General features: G+C 35.5%; 1 protein-coding gene across 1 annotated transcript; it reads left to right on the top strand.

The window, feature by feature from the left end:
- Position 1: 1 nt before the first annotated feature.
- LOC149164414 (putative histone H2A variant 1) lies at positions 2-21,441 on the top strand. The gene is made up of 3 exons (XM_089429463.1): positions 2-175; positions 17,634-17,756; positions 21,142-21,441. Exons 1-3 carry the CDS (start codon positions 2-4, stop codon positions 21,439-21,441), a joined length of 597 nt encoding a protein of 198 aa, XP_089285589.1.
- The last annotated feature ends 1,344 nt before the right edge of the window (positions 21,442-22,785 follow it).

The following is a 22,785-nucleotide window of genomic DNA, read 5'->3' as shown; positions in this document are numbered from 1 at the left end:
AATGGTTGTTGGAGAGAATCAAATTTGCAAAGGTACCAATGGCCTACCTCAAGTGAAAGGCAATCAATTAGGCCAAGGTGCTAAGCTCTCAGGGAACTGGAAATCCACCGCTGCAGCTAATGATAAAACTGAGAGGAAAAATCCAGTTTCTCGCTCATTTCGTGCGGGCCTACAGGTTCTAATGTTTTCCAATATTTATATTGCATTGAATAGTTACGTTACATGATTATAGCATTCCGTGTCTGTTTTCCAATATTGATATTGTATTTGAATAGTTAAGTTACATGATTACAACATTCTCGTAATTCATCTGCTCATACAAATGTAATTTCCTTCTGATTTTTCCTACGTTGATGTTGATAATTATATATATATATATATATATATATATATATATATATATATATATATATATATAATGTTAGGGAACTTTACTATTGAGGCATAGATCCTTGTAAGAGCTAGGTTCATTTCCAATGAGTTTGTTTGTAGTTGCCAATTTTAACAAATGTTATCCCAAGGATTTCAACATAAATGTTATCCTCATCTGTTTTCCGATATTAATATTGCATTGAATAGTTACTTTACATGATTATGGATTTCTAGGTCTTTTTGTTAATTCATGTGTTCATAAAAATGTAATTTCCTTCTGATTTTTCCTATGTTGGTAATTATTTTGAGTTGAAATATATATATAATGTCAACTTTACAATTGAATGAGAGATCCACGTAAGAGCTCGGTTCATTTCCAAGGAGTTTGGCTTTAGTTCCCAATTTCAACAAATGTTATCCTAAAGATTTCAATATAAATGAACAGAGTTTTACATATTAAAGAGTAACCCAAGGTTGGAGACTAGTGTCTTTACCAGAGCTATATAGAAATTATGACATATGGATTTGAACTCCATCCTTACATGTTACTAGTTTTTCTTCCAAGAATAATCATTACCTTAAAACACATTAGGAGATGATGAATATGGATGACTTGCTTTTTGTATCAAGGTAGAAAAATGCACATTTTAATTTGAAGGCATAGATTGGCCCTTTCTTCCTCAATAGCATACCAAAAATAGAGGTATATGTTTTACTGAAGTAAATGAAATTAAAATTGAGTTTCACATGGTCTTATGATCCTTTAGGGGTAATTTTAAAATTAAGAGTGGAGGAGAGGACCCCACCTTATGTACATACACATAGACTAGAAATAAAGCAATATGCAAATAAAAAGTGGAAACATAATACACTACATTAGGTTGAAGAACAAATTGTGAGTGAGACATCCCTACAAACTCCTATATCAAAAAAGAAAAAACTAATAGGTCAAGGGAAGGTATATCTCCTACACAGATCTCAAGTTGTAGACTTTTTAGTTTTCAAGAGAAGAAAGAAAAAGACATTGAGGAAGAGAAAAGGGTTCACACTAGAAAAGCATATCCTTTCTAACTAGAAAAATATTTTGTTAGGTACAGAGAGATTAAGAGGAACAATAAAGCATTGAAGATCACAAATTATTTAGAATTCTGGAAACTATATTCTACTACCCAACATACATTGTTGTATTCATTTGACACATACAAGAGACATTCCCAATTATCTTTATTGGAACCTATAGTTCTAGTGGTTGAATGTGCAGAATCTTGCAAAACATGTGTCTTTGCTTTTGACACCTAGAATATTCATGCAATTAATTAGATTGACTTGCATAAACAAGATCGTGAGATGAGATATTCAACACTAACAAGTTCAACCACGGAGGCATACAATATTCACTCACATCTTAAGATGGAAAGAATGTCATCCTTGGCCAAAGACACTAGAAATAAATCTCTTCAAGATTTAGTGACTAAACTAATGTATGATCCTAGTCACATTAAAGCAGCTGAGTAAATGATAAAAAAACAAAAAAAAAAAAACTCAAGATTTTATCTATAAAGCACCCACTGACCAAATAAATTTTTGAGCTCCAAGTACAAATTTTATTTTTTTTCATGTCTATAGTTGAACAAAATGTTCATATTGAGAATATTAAGGTAGATATGGAGGTACTTTTCAAAGACAAGGAACAATTAGAAGCCACAAGTACATTAGAAAATCAAACAAGAACAACCTCAACAATGAAAGAAAAGGAACATTAGAAGCCACAAGTACATTAGAAAATCAAACAATGATAACAACCTCAATAGAAAGAACATAGTCAATCACTGCAAATTCCTCTGAAAATTAGTGAAATCCCTCATAGATTTATCATTGACCAACAAATAAAATAAAATATTGTTAGCAACATTGAATAGAAGCCACAAGTACATTAGAAAATCAAACAATGACAGCAACCTCAACAAAAAGAACGGAGTCAACCACTACAAATAGGTCTCAAAAATTAGTGAAATCCCTCACAAATTTATCATTGAACAACGAAGAAAATAAAAAATTATTAGCAACATTGAATAGAAGCCACAAGCACATTAGAGAGTCAAACAATGAAAACAACCTCAAAAGAAAGAAGAGAGTCAACCATTGCAAATTCCTCTGAAAAATTAGTGAAATCCCTCACAGATTTATCATTGACCAACAAAGAAAATAAAATATTGTTAACAACATTGAAAAGATTAGAAGACAATAAAATTAAATCTCACAATGCATATATATCATAAGGGTAGAAAACTTCAATCTCACTCAACATCTTGAAAAATATGAACACCAATCATTAATAGCTAATATAATATTGTTAGAAGATAAGCAAGACATACGGTATAATATTAATGTCATTATAACTGAACTATTCTCATTCTTTAAAATTATATTTCAACAAGAAGATTTGGTAGAGAATGTTAAGGAAACAATTGAACAAACAAAATTTGAGACTAAACACAGGCCAAAAGAAACACACAAAATCATCAAGGTGTTGAACTCAATAACCAAGGATAAGGAGGAATAACTACAACAGAAAATTCAGTCTATTGCACTAGAAAGGGATTCCACCTTTAAGAGCTTCTAATGGAAAATTGATTCCATTAGAAGCTTACTATGATTACTTATGTAGTGTAGTTAGGGATAGATCTAAATTTTCCAAATTAAAAAGGATAATAAGTGGATAAGCTGTGATTAAAGGTTTACAATATCAACTTTTTCTCTAGCATGATATCTATCACATGTTTCTTAATAAATGAACTTTTGAAACATATACATAAGTGGATGAAAGATTTAGAAGCATGGTAAACTTCATTATTCTTAGAGAAAATATATGGGATAAAATATTGGAGCTCATCCAGAAAAACAAGTACAATTCTAGTAGAGTGACAAAAAAAGGGAAAGAAAATCCTAAATATGAGGAGCATTCAACATAAGAGGAAAATTATAGGCACAGTCATCAACAAAAATCCTAGAAGTTTGTGCAAAACATCTAAATCTGTGGATAATTGATAATATTTAGTTTTGTTTTAGAAATATCTAGATCATTTTAGTAGATATTATTTTTGTAATAAATTTTACTTCAAGTTTGAATATTTGTGGGACAAACTATAAATATTTTGTTAAAAAGGTGGAAAGGATTGATTGCCCATAAAAGAGAACATCATTCATTTGATTGTAAGTTGTGTAGTTTTATTGAAGTAATCAATTCAACAGTACAAATTTTGTTTCAAGATTCTAGTGGAAGATAAATGATGATGTCTCTCTATTTGTAAATTTTTCTTTTGTTCTAGTTTATACATGGATATACCATGTTGATTGTTTACAAGAATATTTTGAGTATAATTTCGTCATAGTTTTTTTTATCTCCCTTGTTAATAAATATAAATGTTTCCCTTTTGAAATTAAATATAAAACTCATCATTGCAAACTTTTCTATTTAATAGATCATCATTCTTATTCATATCATCCTTAGCACAACAACTTTGTAAGATCAAAGAATTTTCCTACGTGGCCCTCTTTTAAGATGCTCTGTATATTTGTGATTGATTGCTAAAAACTCTTATGAATCTATGCCCAATGGACCTCTCCTTTATCACCCAACCACAATTTTAAAACCTAGCTTTTGATGTTCATAACTCACCTAAACCCTAAGAATGCCATTGAGAATTCACAAAGAGGGAGCCCTCATTATGGTAGAGAAGAGGTTTGTGGTTACCTCTCCAATTTTCCTCTTGAGCCTAGAAAAATATACAGTGCTAATAGTATCAATGCTTAGATTAAAAAGAGAAGGTATCATGAAGCAAGAAGGGTGTGGTTTTGTTGTGCGCTACAACAATCCCCCATTTCATATCATTTTTGTTCTCAAAACTATAATATGAAATGGGTCCCTTTTTATTTTAATTGGTATCAACTTAGTATTATTCAAAAAGGTCCAAAAACAAAATGAAAACATTACAAAACCTTTTTGATAAACCAATTATTTGGTCTTATAATATATAAATGATTAATCTTTTATCATTGCGATAAAGCGATTGCAAGATCGCATGTCGCAATGACAAAGGAGGCATAACTTAAAGACCCATTGGTTTTCTCCAACGCGACAACACGCAATAGGCTATCGGATATCGGCAATAATAAGTTAGCATAACAAAAGTTCCTTTTGCTCCGATGCGATGCGATAAAGTCCCTTTCGCTCTGATGCGATGCGATATCACTATCGGCGATCGGGGATGTACCATGCATGCTTTTCAAATTGCTCAGTTAATACTCTCGATGCGATGCGATATCGGTATCGGCAATCGGGGATTCCAAAAGGAACCAATATAACGATTTAAGTTTTCCCTCAATGTCCGATTGCGATAAAGCCAAAAGCACGAATTTTAAAGAATTGTTAAAGCAGGGATATTACAATTAATTCATATTAGAGGCCTTATCTTCCAAACATTGATTAACCTGTGCTCAATCGCCAAAACAACCAAGGCACGCTTAAACAAATCATTCGACCAATAAACAATATGATGGGAATTTAAAGGATTGGCAAGTTTTAACGACCATGTAATGAAATAGTAAGCCTAAAAATGTTTTCATAGATTGTATCAACAGCCACTTTAAGCTAATCCTTCATCATGCATTGATCAATATATCTCGCTCATATTTGGTTTGCGCTGCCAATTCTCTGTATTACGTTCATTTTCAATCCTTTGCAGAACTCCTCCGATGTAATAGATTCAACCAGAATGGGGAAGAAGTCTAAGAAAAATGCAATCGCTTCCACTTTGCCAGCCACAGGACAACTCATCGCTCATCCAGGAACTAAAAGAAAAGGATTGATATCCGATACTACATGTCTAGGACTCGGCAACACTACTTGGCAAAGTACCTATAATTTGATTGACGCCGAAGAACCTGAGGTGAAAGTAGTAGAAGCCACAGTAGATACCACTCGAAAATCTCATGCTACTCTAAAGGAGTTAGCCGACAATTTCCTTTATCAGATAGCAGCTCGGGAACAAATTCTCCCATATATGGATGTAGTGAGGTGGGCAATTCAGGAAATCCCAATCACAGACAGAACCTTCTGCACCAGAGATGGGAGAATCTTCGGTTCATTTCAATATAATGATTTGAGGCAAATGTATCATTTGCCTGTGCTAGAGAATAAGTACAACAAGGCATTTCTGGAGAAATTTCGAGATAAGAACGAAATTAAATCCGAACCCATTCGGGATTGGAGGCAAAATCCGGCAAAACACAAGCATGAATCTTCAGGTGAGTACTCTGTTGATTCTCTATGTTCTCCTTATTGTTATGCTGGGATAATGATGTGTAAATTGTGAGGGTTGCACGATTCCACTAATTTCACTATAGAAATGGTTGCCTTGATGGAAGCGGCATGTAATAGTGAAATAATGGAATGGGCAACTATACTATCAGATAAGCTAGAAACCGCAGCTCTTGACTTTAGAAGCGAAACCCGCGTCACTGAAAGGCTTATTCCCCCATTCTACTACAGTGCTTATATACTAGACATCCTGTGTTTTGATTCTGAATTTCCTGTGCTCGGATGGAGGTGGACTTCACAAGACCCCATGCCCATTCACATATACCATTAGAAGTTGTGGAAAACTTACTACAAGCACCATTTATACCAAGTCTACAATGGCTTTATGTTACCCATTCATTATTTTATTTTTGATAAACCTGCTCCTAATATTTCCTACCAAGCAAGGATTGATTTGACATCAATAGGAAGATGGTTCAGAGAGGAAAAATTTACTTATATAAGAATTTTCGGCAGCCAAGCCAAACCTCATGTCCTTCCTTTTTACATACCTGATAAACTGCTCGCTAGGGAGATAGCCTATCAGATTATCTCCGAAGGAGTTACACAAACTCTAAAGAAAAATAAGAAGCAGGTCTAGCCCTCTTTTCCTCTGAGATGTGGTGTCTACACTTTGAATGATTTCAAACATGCAGAGAAAGAATGTGAAAAGATGAAGTCATTAACTCTAGCAACTCTCCCTAATAGGCGATTTGATCCAAACAAAGTCGCCTATAATGCACTTGAATACGCCAAATTGACAAAGTTTGATCATAAAGAAGATAAGTTTGATGACCTGTTCTCCTAAGCCGAGTCAATGTCCCAAGTTAAATCGCTCGCTAGAATGGAATACAAATATGACGGGTTAGTTGAATTCAACAGACTTAGAGAATTGAGGTTGCAAACTCTGCCTCTAGATCTGTTAGCAACAACCCCAACAATAGAATCAAGCGAGCCTGAACAGCAACTTACTGAGGAACCTCCTCTTACATCAAAAGAAGAGGAGGAAGTGCATATGAAAAGACAAGAGGAAACCCAGACGAAAGAGCAAGGACAAAGCAGCATAGAGGTGAATGTAGATACTCAAATTGACCCAAAATTGCTCCAGGAATGGTAGCAATTCGACTCAATTATCAGTAATCTTGAGTGCTCTAAAGATTTTGAGACATCAAAAGCGGCTGATGCACAGGAGACAACTTCAAAACAGGTTCCAAGTTGAACCAGCGGCCTACCCAGTTCAAAATAAGTAGAGATAATCCCAAAGGATCCCTCCGATTAGATTATTTTGCAAATAGAAGAAATTCGTCCCTTAGATGTATTATATAGCCCAAGACACAAAGCTGTGGTAAAACAACAGAGGAATAGGAGAAGGACTGATCAACCTTCCCTATTCTCAGAACAAACAGTGATGGGTAACGTGGTTTGGGAAGAGGAATTTGACCTTCGATGACCTAACAAAACTACCACAATATGCTGGAGCCTATTCGGTAGCAACAATAGACAAGGCATCAGAGGCGAGTATTTTATTAAAAACAAAAGACCAGGAGATCTTTTCACTGCAAGCACAACTATGAGAAGCACAGCAGAAGGCGGAGGAGGCAGAACGACAATTGATAACACAACTATCAGAGGTGCAGAAGAATGCGGAGCAAGCAGAACGACAATTGGTACACAACAACAAATAAATAATAAATTGACTAAACAATTCAACGAAGAGAAACAGAGGATTAATTATAGCGCAGTTCAAAAGCAGAAAGAGTTGTCTGAGGCATTGGCACAACTAAAAGCAGCGAATAGACAAATGCTGAAGTCAAAAGATGAGCAGATTGCTCAACTATCAGCCCAGCTAGAGAAAACAAAGAATCTTCCACAGATAGTTGAATTCAGAGTAGAGGCATTACAGATAAACAAGGCATTGATAACACAGATAAATCTTTTATGTCAAAAAATCGCCCAGGCGGAACCATTATGCGATTTGACGACATCAATAAGTGAAAAATCGGAAAAATCTAGAAGAGACTTGGATCAAGCTGATGAAACATTAACTAATTTTCTTGTCTCGCAAGATACCGATCAGGGACAGGTGGCTCATTTACCAACGATTTTAGAATCACATAAGGAGATATTTTTTACAGAATGGCAGTCTGAGTTAATGAAAGCAGAGAGAGCAATTTCAAGATGCAAATCAACCACAAGTAATTTGGTTGAATTGGTTAACAATACTCTCTACTTGTCTATACTGATTTCTCAATGTACTCCAGGTAAATTGACAGCGGCTAAAACATTGGAGGAGTCATGTTATCCGGAACTAGAGAAAAATGGGAGATTAATCGCAAGAATTAATAGTTTGACATGGGACACCTATTGGTTCTTCTTAGTCAAACCACACAGCGAGAGAGCCGCCCTCAAATGCCTTACAGATGCAATCAGGTATATCATTCCCGATATTCAGGATGCCACCTATGTCGCCCAACTCAATTCTCGCCTCAACAGACCACCCGAAGTGGAGCCAATGCTTGTGATATGTCAGCTCAGGTTTAAAGGCAAACAACCTAAATGATGATTCATGTCGCCGACTACGAGATTGCTGTGAAGGAGATATTCAAGATCAATTGATACCAATTAAGTAGGATTTCAGTTTCATAGGTAGTTAGCTTAATTAAGTATTTATAGACCCTTTCATTGTATTTGGAAGGGGTCGTAAGGGGAACCAATTAAAGAATTTAATGCACGATTCAATAAAATCTTGAATAAAATCCCAACAGCCTCCAAACCAAGTGAGCAAATCCGAAGCGAGTGGTATATAACTGCCCTACCTGCCAATATAGCTATTTTTGTAGACAGGGTTGGAAAACCAACTTTAGCTGAAAACATGAAAGAAGAACTTGTTGTGGAGAAACGTATTAATGCTCTAGAGAAGAAAGCTTCTCTTGAATATAGAAAAACCAAAAAAGTTTCTTTTAAAGATGATTCAAAGAAGAAAACCCCTAAAGATCCATATGACATGGAGGGTCTACAAAAGGTCCTCAAGACTATGTCAAATGAAATGGTTGAAATCAAAAAACAGGTAGCTGAAACCTAAACCAAAAGACCCTTTAGGAATTACAAGAAAACTGAATCAAAACCACCAAATGTTATATCTAATGCAGATTCAGATCTTGAAGAAGGAGAAGAAGAAACAACTTCACCAACTGATGAAGAAGAGGAAGTTGTTGAATGTCATGGAATGTGGGATTTTATATTGCCAAACTCCAATACAGAAAATGAAGAAGAAGCGTTTCGTGTCACTACCAGGAGTAAAGGTACCTCCAAACCTGTTCAGATAACTTCGAAGAAAAGAAGTGCAGGTGCCACAACAACAAAGGAAAAGGTACCCCCAAAGAAGCCACCTCTAACAGTTCCACAAAACCAACCTTCAACCTCAAATATTCCGTCAACATCTAAGACATTGGTAGTGTCCGATTCAATGGATTACAATATTGTTGATGACATGAAAAACACTATGGCAAACAATACCATGTTTGAAATTAGTAAATTAAAACATCAGCAAAAATTACTTCTCAAAGAATTAAATGTTGTTCCTACTTCACCCCTTCCCAGTGCTAAAGCTACAAATGATGCAGGTCAACCACCTTCTGGTATGGTCGAAGCTACTGATGCAGTTCTGATAGGAGATAGATCAAATTCTCATACTCCACCTTTCCTTCTAACCTATGAGATCTACAATAGAAACCTACACGACTGTTTGATTGACTCAGGGGCATCCTCTAATATAATGCTAGCTTCAGTTTGTTCCAAAATGAACATTGAACCCCAAAAGTCCGCTATTCATATTGTGCAGTTGGACAGGACTAAAGTACAGGTTTTAGGGGAAATCAACTCACTAACTATCAGGCTATCAGCTGATCCTATAGTAGTTCAAAGAATTTATATCTTAATCACTGATATACCTGAATTTTATGGTTTGATCTTGAGTAGGGATTGGTCTAAAAAACTCCATGGGTATATTTCTACCGATTGGTCCCATATGTGGCTTCCATATAAGGGTAAGCCAAATCAAATAAAAATCGATCGGTAGAAACACATGACCCATACAGTTACAGAATTTGAACAAGAAAACCAACCAATAGCATTTAATAACAACATTTTGGGGAATTATTCATCAGAGTCATTCTTTGACAACTTCGCTACAAAACCATCTCCTTTCTCAGTAAAAAATTCTACATCTCAGATCGAAAATTATTCACAAATAGATAGGTCAAGATGTTTTAATGATACTAAGGAAACTGTAAATAAAATTGTTAATACTTCTCTATTTTGGTCATTATATTTTGATGGGTCCAAGTCTAGCGAGGGCTCAGGAGCAGGATGTATTTTGATTAACCCACAAGGAGATAAAACAATGATGTCCTGTAGGCTAGAGTTTGAATGCACGAATAATACAGCTGAGTACGAAGCCTTAGTCCAAGGACTATATAAAGCGATTGGCCTCAAGGTCCAATATTTGAAAGTGTTTAGAGATTCTGAAATTATTATTAAACACGTAAGGAATACAATTCATTGTCTTTCTAGCCATCTCAAACATTATCAGTCGTTGGTACAAGAACTCACCTCCCACTTTTCGGCATTCAATATTTCTTCCATTCCCAGGTCTCAAAATTCAGCAGCTGACCTGCTAGCCAATGTTCCTTCCAAGCTCCTACCTTCCGAAGATTATAGCCCAGATAGATTTTCAGTAGAATTACTTTTTAGGCCATCGATTCCTGACAATGTCACTAATTGGAGAGTATTCAACCACGATGAAGACATTTTACAGTTTTTAACTTCCGAAAAGTCCTATGATGATCAAATCATTGAGTAAAACGAGCATGACCTTCAAATCCGAGGTAAACACGAGGAAAATTCAATCCCAAAGCCTGTGGTGAAGCTTGAGGATCTTTATGATATTAAAGACAGGTTTAAACCTGTGACCAATACAAAGCTCCAAAGTTCTACCTTAAGGTTTGAATTGATAAACCTTGGCACTGAGAAAACTCCTAAAAACATTAATTTAGGATTAGGACTTTCCGTGGAAGAGAAGGAAGCATTCATTAGACTATTACGGAAAAATAAACATGTTTTTGCTTGGAAATATGACGATTTGAAAACATATGATACATCCATCATCCAGCATACCATTCCAATGCTTCCTGAACAGAAACCGATTCAACAGAAGTTGAGAAAAATACATCCGAACTTAGAGAGTCAAATAAAATCGGAACTCAATAAACTCTTGAAAGCTAAGATTATTTTTCCCGTTCGGCACTCAAACTGGGTCTCCAATATGGTGCGAGTTAGAAAGAAAAATGGCGACATCAGGATTTGTATAGGCTCCAGAAATTTGAATAATGTGAGCCTAAAAGATAATTTCCCATTACCTACTATGGAGAATATACTCCAATTAGTGGCAGACTCTGAGTTAATGTCCTTTTTAGACGGTTTTTTAGGATATAACCAAGTTGTGGTCCATCGTGATGACCGACTCAAAACCACATTCAGAACAAAATGGGGAATGTATGCGTATCAGAAAATGCCTTTCGAACTTATTAATGCAGGAGCCACGTTCCAAAGAGCGATGGATATAGCTTTTAAAGGGTTGATTAACAAAACAGTAGTCGTCTACTTAGACGATATTACTGTATTTTCTAAAGAGAAATCCAATCATTTGCATGATTTAAATCAAATCTTTCAATGCTTTAAAAGGTACGGTATTTCACTTAACCCTAAAAAATCATTATTTGCTCTTGACCAAGGAAAGCTCTTAGGCTTTATTGTTTCTAAAGATGGCATTTATATTGATCCGGACAGGATCAAAAAAATCTCTGAAATCCCTTTCCCTCACAATAAAAAATCCATGCAGTCATTTTTAGGCCAAATCAATTTTGTCAAAAGATTCGTTCCAGACTTTTCTCAAATCATTTTGCCACTTCAAACTATGATTAAGAAAAATTGAGTCTTTAGATGGGGATCAGCAGAAAAGGAAGCATTTGATTTAATCAAACAATCAATAATCAATGCCCCCGCTTTAAATACTCCTAATTTTTCTAATCATTTCACATTGTATACTATCGCACCTGATTTGTCTTATGCAGGAGTACTCACAGAGATTAACAATCATGATTTGGAAGCACCCATATCACTCTATAGTTCAAATCTTCAGGGTGTTGAATTGAATTACTCCGAAGTAGAAAAACAAGCCTTTGTTGTATATAAAGTTGTCAAACATTACAAACCCTTCCTTTTAAAATCCCATACAAAAGTTATAGTTCCTTTCCATGCAGTAAGGAAACTATTAATCCAAAGGGAATTAGGTGAAAAAAGGGAAAATTAGGTTACAACACTTCAAGAATATGACTTAGAAATTGAACCAGCAAATATTGTTGGAGGCTAGGGTTTTTGCAGGTTATTGGCAGGAGCATCCCACATTCAAGAATCAAGTGATACAGATCAAACCGAAGAGATCAACCAGATAAGTATCACTGAATCTGAATCACAATATGCTGACTTAATCTTTTATTTGAAAAATGGATATGCACCTCCTAGCCTCTCTTACAAAAACAAAAGGGCCATTAGATTAAAAGCAAAAAATTTCACAATTATTGATGATGTGATTTTTAGGCAAAACTATGATTCAATCTTATTAAGATGCCTAGAAAAACCTGAAGCACAAAAGGTTTTGTAGGAATTACATGATGGACCAACAGGAGGACATTTTGGAGCTGATACAACAGCCCACAAAATCATTCATGATGGATATTATTGGCCCACTCTGTTTAGAGATGCTCATGAATATGTAAGGAAATTCCGAAATTGTCAAACTTCTAGTGGAAGACAAAGAAAACCAGCTTTCCCTTTGCAACGAGTCAACATTGAACAACCATTTGAGCAATGGGGATTGGACATCATTGGAGAAATTACTCCACATTCTTCCAAATAGCATAAGTATATCCTTACCACTATTGATTATTTTACTAAGTGGGTTGAAGCAATTCCTTTAAAGACAACAAATTCTGAGGCAATTATTGAATTCATAGATCAATTCATCATTACCACGTTTGGTGTCCAAAATGCTCTTGTTTTTTATAATGCATCTTGCTTCTCAGGCAATGATATATTTGATTTCGCCATTAAAAGAGGATTTAAATTGAAATATTCTGCTAATTACTATCCCTAGGGTAATCTTTTAGCAGATTCTACAAATAAAAACCGATTCAAATTATTAAGCGAACTATCGAACATAATCATAAAAAATGGCACAAATCCTTAATATTTGCACTATGGGCTGATAGGATAACGCAGAAGGCTTCCATAGGTTCTTCCCCGTTTAATCTTGTGTATGGAAAAGAAGCAGTGCTACCAACAAATCTTGTCCTTCCTTCTCTAGCCCTAGTTCAGTTTATTGAGGAAAGCCCTTCTTCTTCTATTCAACTTAGACATGACCGAATTCTAAAATTAGAAGAGGAAAGAGAAAAAGCCAAGGTTATTCATGCGAAACATCAACAAATCATCAAGTCATCCTTTGATTCAGTCTCATCCGGTTCAAAACAATTTCAAGTCGGTGATTTAGTTCTGAAATGGGACAAAGCCCATGAAGATAAGGGAAAACACACCAAGTTCCAGAAGATGTGGCTTGGGCCATTTCAGATCTTTGAGAAGATAGGCCATTCGACCTTCATATTATAAGATTTATCAGGTTTGAGAGATTCTCTCCCTGTTAATGGTCTTATCTTAAAAAAATTCTTCAATTGACGAGGTAACCCCTTCTCCTTTTTTTTTTATATAGAATTTTGTAGTTTGTAGGACCATTAGAAAATAAAGTTGTGAGGTATCTTCCATTGACCTTTGCTGTACTTAAAAGTTGCTCAAAAAAAGTAGTGTTGATATTTACTTTTAAAATAATAGAAGTCTTAAACAAAAGGGATAATTTCTAGGAAACTAGGTCTAATTGCATTCTGAAACCACACTTCAATTTTCGTGAACGCTTCTCAAAGTTTAGAAATATTGTAAATCATTTTATGTTTTCAAATTGGTCACAAAAAGGTTATCAATATCAAAATAGGAACTAATCCAACTTCAACATATTTAACTCTTACCTTGTCATCCATTTACTCTTAAGGAGAAAATTGTCCATCCCACTCACCAAAGCTTATGATTACTGAGAGTGTAATTTTAAAATATTTGATAAAATGGATAAGAGGTCTTATTACAAGCATGCTTACCATGATCATAGGGAAATAGTTTAACTAACATTACCAATACTGCATACCAAAACAGGGTAATGGCTTAGAATTATAAGACAAGGGGTCTCATCACAAGCCAACTTGTTCGGTTAAATTACTACCAGTGAATGGCATTCTCACTCAGCTAGTCACCAAACCAGGGAAATGGATTTTTATCTTACAAAATAATAGAAAAGTAGAAAAGAAATGCAAAATGTGAAAAGCATGTTTTGAATTCATTCTGTTAATCATACTCTGAAATGAATGGGACAATGGACGATAACATGGTTAAAAGGTATCCCTGTCGAAACTATGAACGTTTGCTGGCAGCAGAGGCTCTACCTATGACAAAGGAGTCAATTCTAAAAGCTGATTTCGAAAGGTTTTCTGTTTTATCATTATCAGCCAATAGAGGCCAATTTAAAACTTAGAATGTATTTAATTTTAAACAAGAGAGGAAATTAGCAAAGATAGTTTCATTTTATTTTGAATGCATATATACCTAGTTATATTAGAATTTTCCCCTTTGATGAGATTTCTATTTTGAATTAGTTTAAGTATTTCTGTACTTTTCAGAGATAACTATTTCTTCCAACGAATCGCCAATTGTTGTGCTCTACGACAACCCCCCATTTCATATCATTTTTGTTCTCAAAACTACAATATGAAATGGGTCCCTCTTTATTTTAATTGGTATCAACTTAGTATTATTCAAAAAGGTCCGGAAACAAAATGAAAACATTACAAAACCTTTTTGATAAACCAATTATTTGGTCTTATAATACATAAATGATTAATCTTTTATCATTGCGATAAAGCGATCGCATGTCACAATGACAAAGGAGGCATAACTTAAATACCCATTAGTTTTCTCCGACGCGACAACACGCATTAGGCTATCGGATATCGGCAATAATAAGTTAGCATAGCAAAAATTCCTTCCGCTTCGATGCGATGCGATAAAGTCCCTTTCGCTCCGATGCGATGCGATATCGCTATCGGCGATCGGGGATGTACCAGGCATGCTTTTCAAAGTGCTCAATTAATACTCCTGATGCGATGCGATATCGCTATCGGCAATCGGGGATTCCAAAAGGAACCAATATAACGATTTAAGTTTTCCCCCGACGCCCGATTGCAATAAAGCCGAAAGCGCAAATTTCAAAGAATTGTTAAAGCAGGGATATTACGATTAATTCATATTAAAGGCCTTATCTTCCAAACAGTGATTCACCTGCGCTCAAATGCCAAAACATCCAAGGCACGCTTAAGCAAATCATTCAACCAATAAACAATATGATGGGCATTTACAGGATTGGCAAGTTTTAACGGCCATTTAATGCAATAGTAATCCTAAAAATCTTTTCACAGATTGTATCCGCGGCCACTTTACGTTAATCCTTCATCGTGAATTGATTAATATATCTAGCTCATATTTGGTTTGTGCTACCAATTCTCTGTATTACGTTCATTTTCACTCTTGTGCAGAACTCTTCCGAAGTAATAGATTCAAGCAGAATGGGGAAGAAGTCTAAGAAAACTGCAATCGCTTCCGCTTCGCCAGCCACAGGACAACTCATCGCTGATCTAGGAACTAAAAGAAAAGGATTTATATCCGATACTACATGTCTAGGACTCGGAAAAACTACTTGGCAAAGTACCTATAATTTGATTGAGGCTGAAGAACCCGAGGTGACAGCAGTACGAGCCACAGTAGATACCACTTGAAAATCTGATGCTACTCTAAAGGACTTAGCCGACTCTTTCCTTCATCGAATAGCAGCTTGGGAACGAATTCTCCCATATACGAATGTAGTAAGGTGGGCAATTGAGGAAATCCCAATCACAGACAGAACCTTCTACACCAGAGATGGGAGAATCTTCGGTTCATTTCAATCTAATGATTTGAGGCAAATGTATCATTTGCCTGAGCTAGAGAAGAAGTACAACAAGGCATTTCTCGAGAAATTCCGAGATGAGAACGAAATTGAATCTAAACCCATTCGGGATTGGAGGCAAAATCCGACAAAACACAAGAAGAATCTTCGGGTAAGTACTCTGTTGATTCTCTATGTTCTCCTTATTGTTATGCTGGGATAATGATGTGTAGATTGTGGGGTTTGCTTGATTCCGCTAATTTCACTATAGAAATGGTTCCCTTGATGGAAGCGATATGTAATAGTGAAATAATGGATTGGGCAACTATACTGTCAGATAAGCTAGCAACTGCAGTTCTTGATTTTAGAAGCAAAACCCGCATCACTGAAAGGCTTATCCCCCATTCTACTATAGTGCTTATATACTAGACACCCTATTTTTTAATTCTGAATTTCCCGTGCTCGGATGGAGGTGGAATTCACAAGGCCCCATGCCCATTCATATATACCATTAGAAGTTGTGGAAAACTTACTACAAGCACCATTTATACCAAGTCTGCAATGGCTTTATGTTACCCATTCATTATTCTATTTTTGATAAACTTGCTCCTAAGATTTCCTACCAAGCAGGGATTGATGACGTCAATAGGAAGATGGTTCGGAGAGGAAAAATTTACTTATATAAGAATTTTCAGTAGCCAAGGTAAACCTCATGTCCTTCCTCTGTACATACCTGATAAACTGCTGGCTAGGGAGATAGCCTATCATATTATCTCCGAAGGAGTTACACAAACTCTAAAGAAAAATAAGAAGTAGGTCTCACCCTCTTTCCCTCTGAGATGTGGTGTCTACACTTTGCATGATTTCAAACATGCAGAGAAAGAATGTGAAAAGATGAAGTCATTAACTCTAGCAACTCTCCCTAATAGGCGATTTGATCCAAACAAAGTTTCCTATAATGCACTTGAAGAGGCCAAATTGACAAAGTTTTATCATAAAGAAGATAAGTTTGATGACTTGTTCTCCTCAGCCGAGTCAATGTCCCAAGTTAAATCGCTGGCTAGAATGGAATACAAACATGACAAGTTAGTTGAATTCAACAGACTTAGAGAACATAGGTTAAAAACTGTGCCTCTAGATCTGTTAGCAACAACCTTAACAACAGAATCAAGCAAGCCTGAACAGCGACTTACTAAGGAACCTCCTGTTACATCAAAAGAACAAGAGGAAGTGCATATGAAAAGACAAGAGGAAATCGAGACGAAAGAGCAGGAACAGAGCAGCATAGAGGTTAATGTAGATACTCAAATTGACCCGAAATTGCTCGAGGAATGGCAGCAACTTGACTCAATTATCAGTAATCTTGAGTTCTCTAAAGATGTCGAGACATCAAAAGCAGCTCATACATAGGAGACAACTTCAAAACAAGTCCCAAGTGGAACCAGCGACCTACCGAGTTCGAAAGAAGTAGAGATAATCCCAAAGGATCCCTCCGATCAGATTATTTTGCAAATAGAAGAAATTTCTCCCTTAGATGTCTTCTATAGCCCAAGACACAAAGCTGTGGTAAAACGACAGAGGAAGAGGAGAAGAACTGATCAACCTTCCCTATTCCCAGAACAAACAGTGACAGGCAACGTGATTTGGAAAGAGGAATTTGACCCCTCTGATGACCTAACAAAACTATCACAATATGCTGGAGCCTATTCGGCACCAACAATAGACAAGGCATGAGAGGTGAGTATTTTATTAAAAACAAAAGACCAGGAGATCTTTCCAGTGCAAGCACAACTATCAGAAGCACAGCAGAAGGCGGAGCAGGCAGAACGGCAATTGATAACGCAACTATTAGAGGCACAGCAGAAGGCAGAGCATGCAGAACGGCAATTGGTAACACAACAACAAATAAATAATCAACTGACTAAACAATTTCAGGAAGAGAAACACACGATTGATTACAGTGCAGTTCAAAAGCAGAAAGAGCCGTCTCAGGCATTGGCACAACTAAAAGCAGCGAATGAACAAATGCTGAAGTCAAAAGATGAGGAGATTGCTCAACTATGAACCCAGCTAGAGAAAACAAAGAATCTTCCAGAGATAGCTGAATTCAGAGTAGAGGCATTACAGATAAACAAGGCATTGATAACATCGATAAAGCTTTTATGTCAATAAATCGCCGAGGCGGAACCGTTATGCGATTTGACGACATCAATAACTGAAAAATCGGAAATAGCTAGAACAGACTTGGATCAAGCCGATGAAACATTAACTAATTTTCTTGAGTGGCAAGATACCGATTAGGGACACGTGGCTAATTTACCAAATATTTTAGAATCACATAAGGAGATATTATTTACAGAATGGCAGTCTAAGTTAATGAAAGTAGAGAGAGCAATTTCAAGATGCAAATCAACCACAAGTAATTTGGTTGAATTGGTTAATAATACTCTCTACTTGTCTAACATGATTTCTCAATGTACTCGAGGTAAATTGACAGCGCGTAAAACATTGGAGCAGTCATGTTATCCTAAACTAGAGAAAAATGGGAGATTAATTGTAGGAATTAACAGTTTGACATGGGACACCTATTGGTTCTTCTTAGTCAAACCACACAGCGAGAGAGCCACCCTCAAATGCCTTACAAATGCAATCGGTTATATCATTCCCTATATTCACGATGCCACCTATGCCGCCCAACTCAATTCTCGCCTCAACAAACCACCCGAAGTGGAGCCAATGCTTGAGATATGTCAACTCACGTTTAAAGGCAAACAGCCTAAATAATGATTCATGCCACCGACTGCTAGATTGCTATGAAGGAGATATTCAAGATCAATTGATACCAATTAAGTAGGATTTCAGTTTGATAGTTAGTTAGCTTAATTAAGTATTTATAGACCCTTTCATTGTATTTGGAAGGGGTCGTAAGTTTTGTATATGTCTTAAAACCTCAAGTTGCACTATTGTACTTCAGGTATATTCTTTTAAAAAACTGAACCAATCATTTTGATTTTGACAAAGAAGGTTTTATGCGAATGTGCACTATTGTGTGTGTTTGAAAGTATTTCTGCGTTGGAAGAAGAATTTCAAATAGCGATTGATATTGGGAGTGATAAGCAACTCATATGGTACTATTATCTATGTCTGAATTCATTCTTTTTATATGAATTGTCATTTGATCGCTTTTTCTATTATCGGATATATGTATGTGTTTTAACAGAATCCACTATTGGATGTTTACAGTATGCTTTTCTTGTCATCATATATGTATCGATGATATAAATGATACGTGTAGCAATATTGTGTTAATCACTTTGTTTAACTATTTAAATAAAGTAATCCTTGAATGAATAAATGTCTATGTTTATTAGATAGAGTCATCTATATGCTTGTCAATGGACAAAGATCATCAAACGCTACATTTCAAAGAATAATAGTTTCCGGGATTAGTAGGAGTTCTTTTATTTTTGCTGATAGATTAAGTTATGCGCCTATCATTAGATTAGATAACCAATCGTTCATCCACCCCTTTTTTCATTATTGCCACCATTCCAAACGGAAAAGGAGCTGTATTAAGTCCGGACGGGGTGGTTATCCCCTGTTGATACAATGATTTTCGGGGCATCAAAAGGTAGGGAGTAGTTTGTAAAAGAACAAAATCCTCCTATACAATGTTCAATCAAATGCTAGTCAATCCTCCTTGCTAAATTTTGTTCTCATTGCAATAGTGTTAAGTTTAAGAGCTAGGTCAATATATTTTCAAGATTATTAATTACATCAGCAATAAATTACACTCGAGATAGAACATAAACATAAATAGCAGAAGACAATCCAATACAAGAGGAGACAAGATGTGGCCCTAGGCAGGGACTGCTGAAACCATTCATCAATTCTTCTTATATGTTATTCAATATATAAGAAGATATAGAGAGAGATAGCACATTTACAACAGAAGTCAAAACTTTGAGTAAGAACAGAGATCATACTTTGACTTGTTTAAATAAGAGAATAGACATGTGTAAGAAGATGATACATGAGATCATTTCAGGACAAGCTGCTTATTGTCATCATGCTGCGGGTGCTGCACCATGTGGCACTATTGTCTTAGTGTTTCGCAATGTTGTAAGTTGTGCCACTGGGTCACCCATGTCCTTGTTGCACCATTGCTGCTTTGTCCCAATTTACTTGTAGCACTATGCTGCTGTCCATGCTTCACCATGTTGTTACTGTCCATGCACCATGCTTGCAACTGTCCAATGTGTCATCATGCTTGCAGCTGTCCTATTTTGTTTCTGCCCCAAGCTTCATCCCTGTCCCATTGTCATCATTCTTGCAGTTGTCCTATTTGCTTGCTCCACCAAGCTTCATTGCAGTCCCATTGTCATCATGCTTACAACTATCCTATTTACACATTTTATACCTTGTTGTCCATGTATTGATCATGTACCCCTTCTATATTTGAAATACTAGCCTTTGGAGCATGTTTTTAGTTCTTTTACTTGCATTTGCATTTATCATTTTTCTATAAATTTGACTATCAAAATCTTGATTCAACTTAAGTTATTCAATGTTTGGCACCCTATTAATTTTCCAATGGACCTACCAAATTACATCTTCTTCATGCCACTATGGATACCATTCCTTCAATGCTTCAACATTCTTAAGAAAAATTTTCTACAAGATCACATTTGCTTGCCATCTATGCAAACTAGCTTTAGCTAACCCCAAAACTAGTGGCTCACTTCAATCAAAAGGGTAGATGAACTACCTTCTACCAATGTAGAACAAGCTAAAAGGAAACCAAATCAAATGTAGATTATATGATCTCAATCAATTATGTACAATGTGTATCTATTAATACATACACTAAACTGTTGAATTAGTTTCCTGATGTTCTTGTACTCCAATAACAATAAACCATAATACAAAATAACCCAATTTTTAATAAAAAGAAATAGTTTTATAACAACTCCATTGATTTTTTTTTAATGAAAAAGACATCTTCAATAAAGCTATATAACAATTCAAATACTATGAAGCATTCTGTGAATAATTCCTCTAATATGTTGAACTCTATCTAACTGTTTCCGTTTTTTTCTTGCATTTCTATCCATTAATTTTCTTTAAACTTTCGAGTCTAAATCTTAATTCTAAGGATTAATGCTAGCAACATTTTTCCTTGAGAGAAATATCTTCTTTGAAGCTTTGACACAATTCAAATACTCTCACAAAGGATTCCTGTAATATGTGGATTGAAATGTTTTTCTTATTGCAGTTTCCAGTGGGACGGATCCACCGTCAGTTGAAGTCGCGAGTAACTGAAAATCAAAGGGTGGGAGCTGCTGCAGCCGTATATGCTGCAACCACTCTGGAGTATCTTACTGCAGAGATCTTAGAGTTGGCAGGAAATGCTGCTAAAGATCTCAACGTGAAACGTATCACCCCAAGGCACCTGCAGCTGGCCATCAGAGGAGATGAAGAACTTGATACCTTGATCAAAGGTACCATCTCAGGTGGAGGTGTGATCCCTTACATTCACAAGTCTCTTATTTGCAAATCCACAAAGAAAGATTAGTTTCTATGTTTGGGGATGGTTACAATGATTAGCTAAACGGAGTGCTGGATCGGTACACACAAGTGAATGTAGTGAATTTAGGAGTCTACCTTATTTTGTTGTATGTGGTTGGTTTGAACCTTCTTCCCTTGTGTTGTTCTATATGTGTGTTTTTTAAACTTATTGATACTGTGATATTTCATACAGTTATTTTAATTTTTATTATGAGAAAATATATAAAGCATGTTATTTTTTGGATGTTTAGATAATTATATTTATTGTTATGTACTAGTATGTAATTATGTTGAGGCAAGCATTGATTTAATTATTTTTTTATAAGAATTATGTATTTAATATATTGTAATAGAATTATGTTGAGTAAAGAATTGATTCAAAATAATATGTGATTTTCATTATTATTATTCTTAGTTTATGTTTTTCTTTAAATGTTTTTATTTTTTTAATTAATTTTTTTAGAGAAATAATTTTTTTTTTAATTAATTTTTCCAATTAATTAACTATATAAAGTAATATAGGTTTGAATTTAAAAATAATCTAATGGAAGAATTCTCTGTTATATATGATTAGCTAAAATTCTTTTGATTATTAAAACAACTTTAGAAGAACATTCAGTATAAATATGTCCTTGTTAAATGAAAAAATATTTTGAACTTGTTATTCTCAAATTAATAAAACTAAAAAAAAACTAATTTTAAGGAGAAAAAAATGCAAATATTGTTGTTGGGAAAAGTATCCAATACGGAATGACCCTATCCCACTCTAAAGGTGATAGTACCTCAGCAACAATCAAAGCAAAGCTATTTGAGATTACTTCTTTATGAGATGTAAAAGAGGGGAGAAAGAGATCCACTAACCGATGTCTTCCGCTAATGATTGATCCAATCTTCTCTCCTTGCTACTTGCTCCCAGCCCCTTGCTCTTTCACTGGCCCAGCTACACCAAGATCCTGCAAAATGGCAAGAAAAGGGAAACTACAAGAAGCATACATTCATAATTGACTCAAGGATTAGCATAAATCAAATACACAAGCATAACAATACATCATTGAACACATGCATATAGAAGAACCTCAAATGCTTTATTAATGTAAGAAGTAAAGTTCAGGAAGTGATACAACCATAAGAGGCCAAATCCAGCATCACCTCCCAGCAGAAAGAAATCTCCTCTTCACCTCCTTCAAAGCAAATCACCCAATAGTTCTATACTCAAACCAACAGCACTTCCTTACATTCACAAGATTCCAGCCTCCTTAGACCTCATGAGAGAGATCTATATATAGGAGTTTTGGAGAAAGGATGAGTCAGCTTGAGGCTGGCATGAAGCTGACTAGTGTCCTCTCTCACT

Source organism: Pinus tabuliformis, chromosome 5_1 (genome assembly GCF_031772625.1).
Source record: "Pinus tabuliformis cultivar Carrire ecotype Pingquan chromosome 5_1, CPIR1, whole genome shotgun sequence".
Classification (NCBI taxonomy): domain Eukaryota; kingdom Viridiplantae; phylum Streptophyta; class Pinopsida; order Pinales; family Pinaceae; genus Pinus; species Pinus tabuliformis.
The sequence above is the reverse complement of the archived record's forward strand: the minus strand, read 5'-3'. Positions and strand labels throughout refer to the sequence as shown.

Coding starts and splice junctions, on each gene's coding strand:
- LOC149164414 (XM_089429463.1), top strand. CDS start 2: ATGGTTGTTGGAGAGAATCAAATTTGCAAAGGTACCAATGGCCTACCT. Junction 176..17,633: donor CATTTCGTGCGGGCCTACAG/GTTCTAATGTTT, acceptor ACAAAAGACCAG/GAGATCTTTCCAGTGCAAGC. Junction 17,757..21,141: donor AGCATGCAGAACGGCAATTG/GTAACACAACAA, acceptor TTCTTATTGCAG/TTTCCAGTGGGACGGATCCA.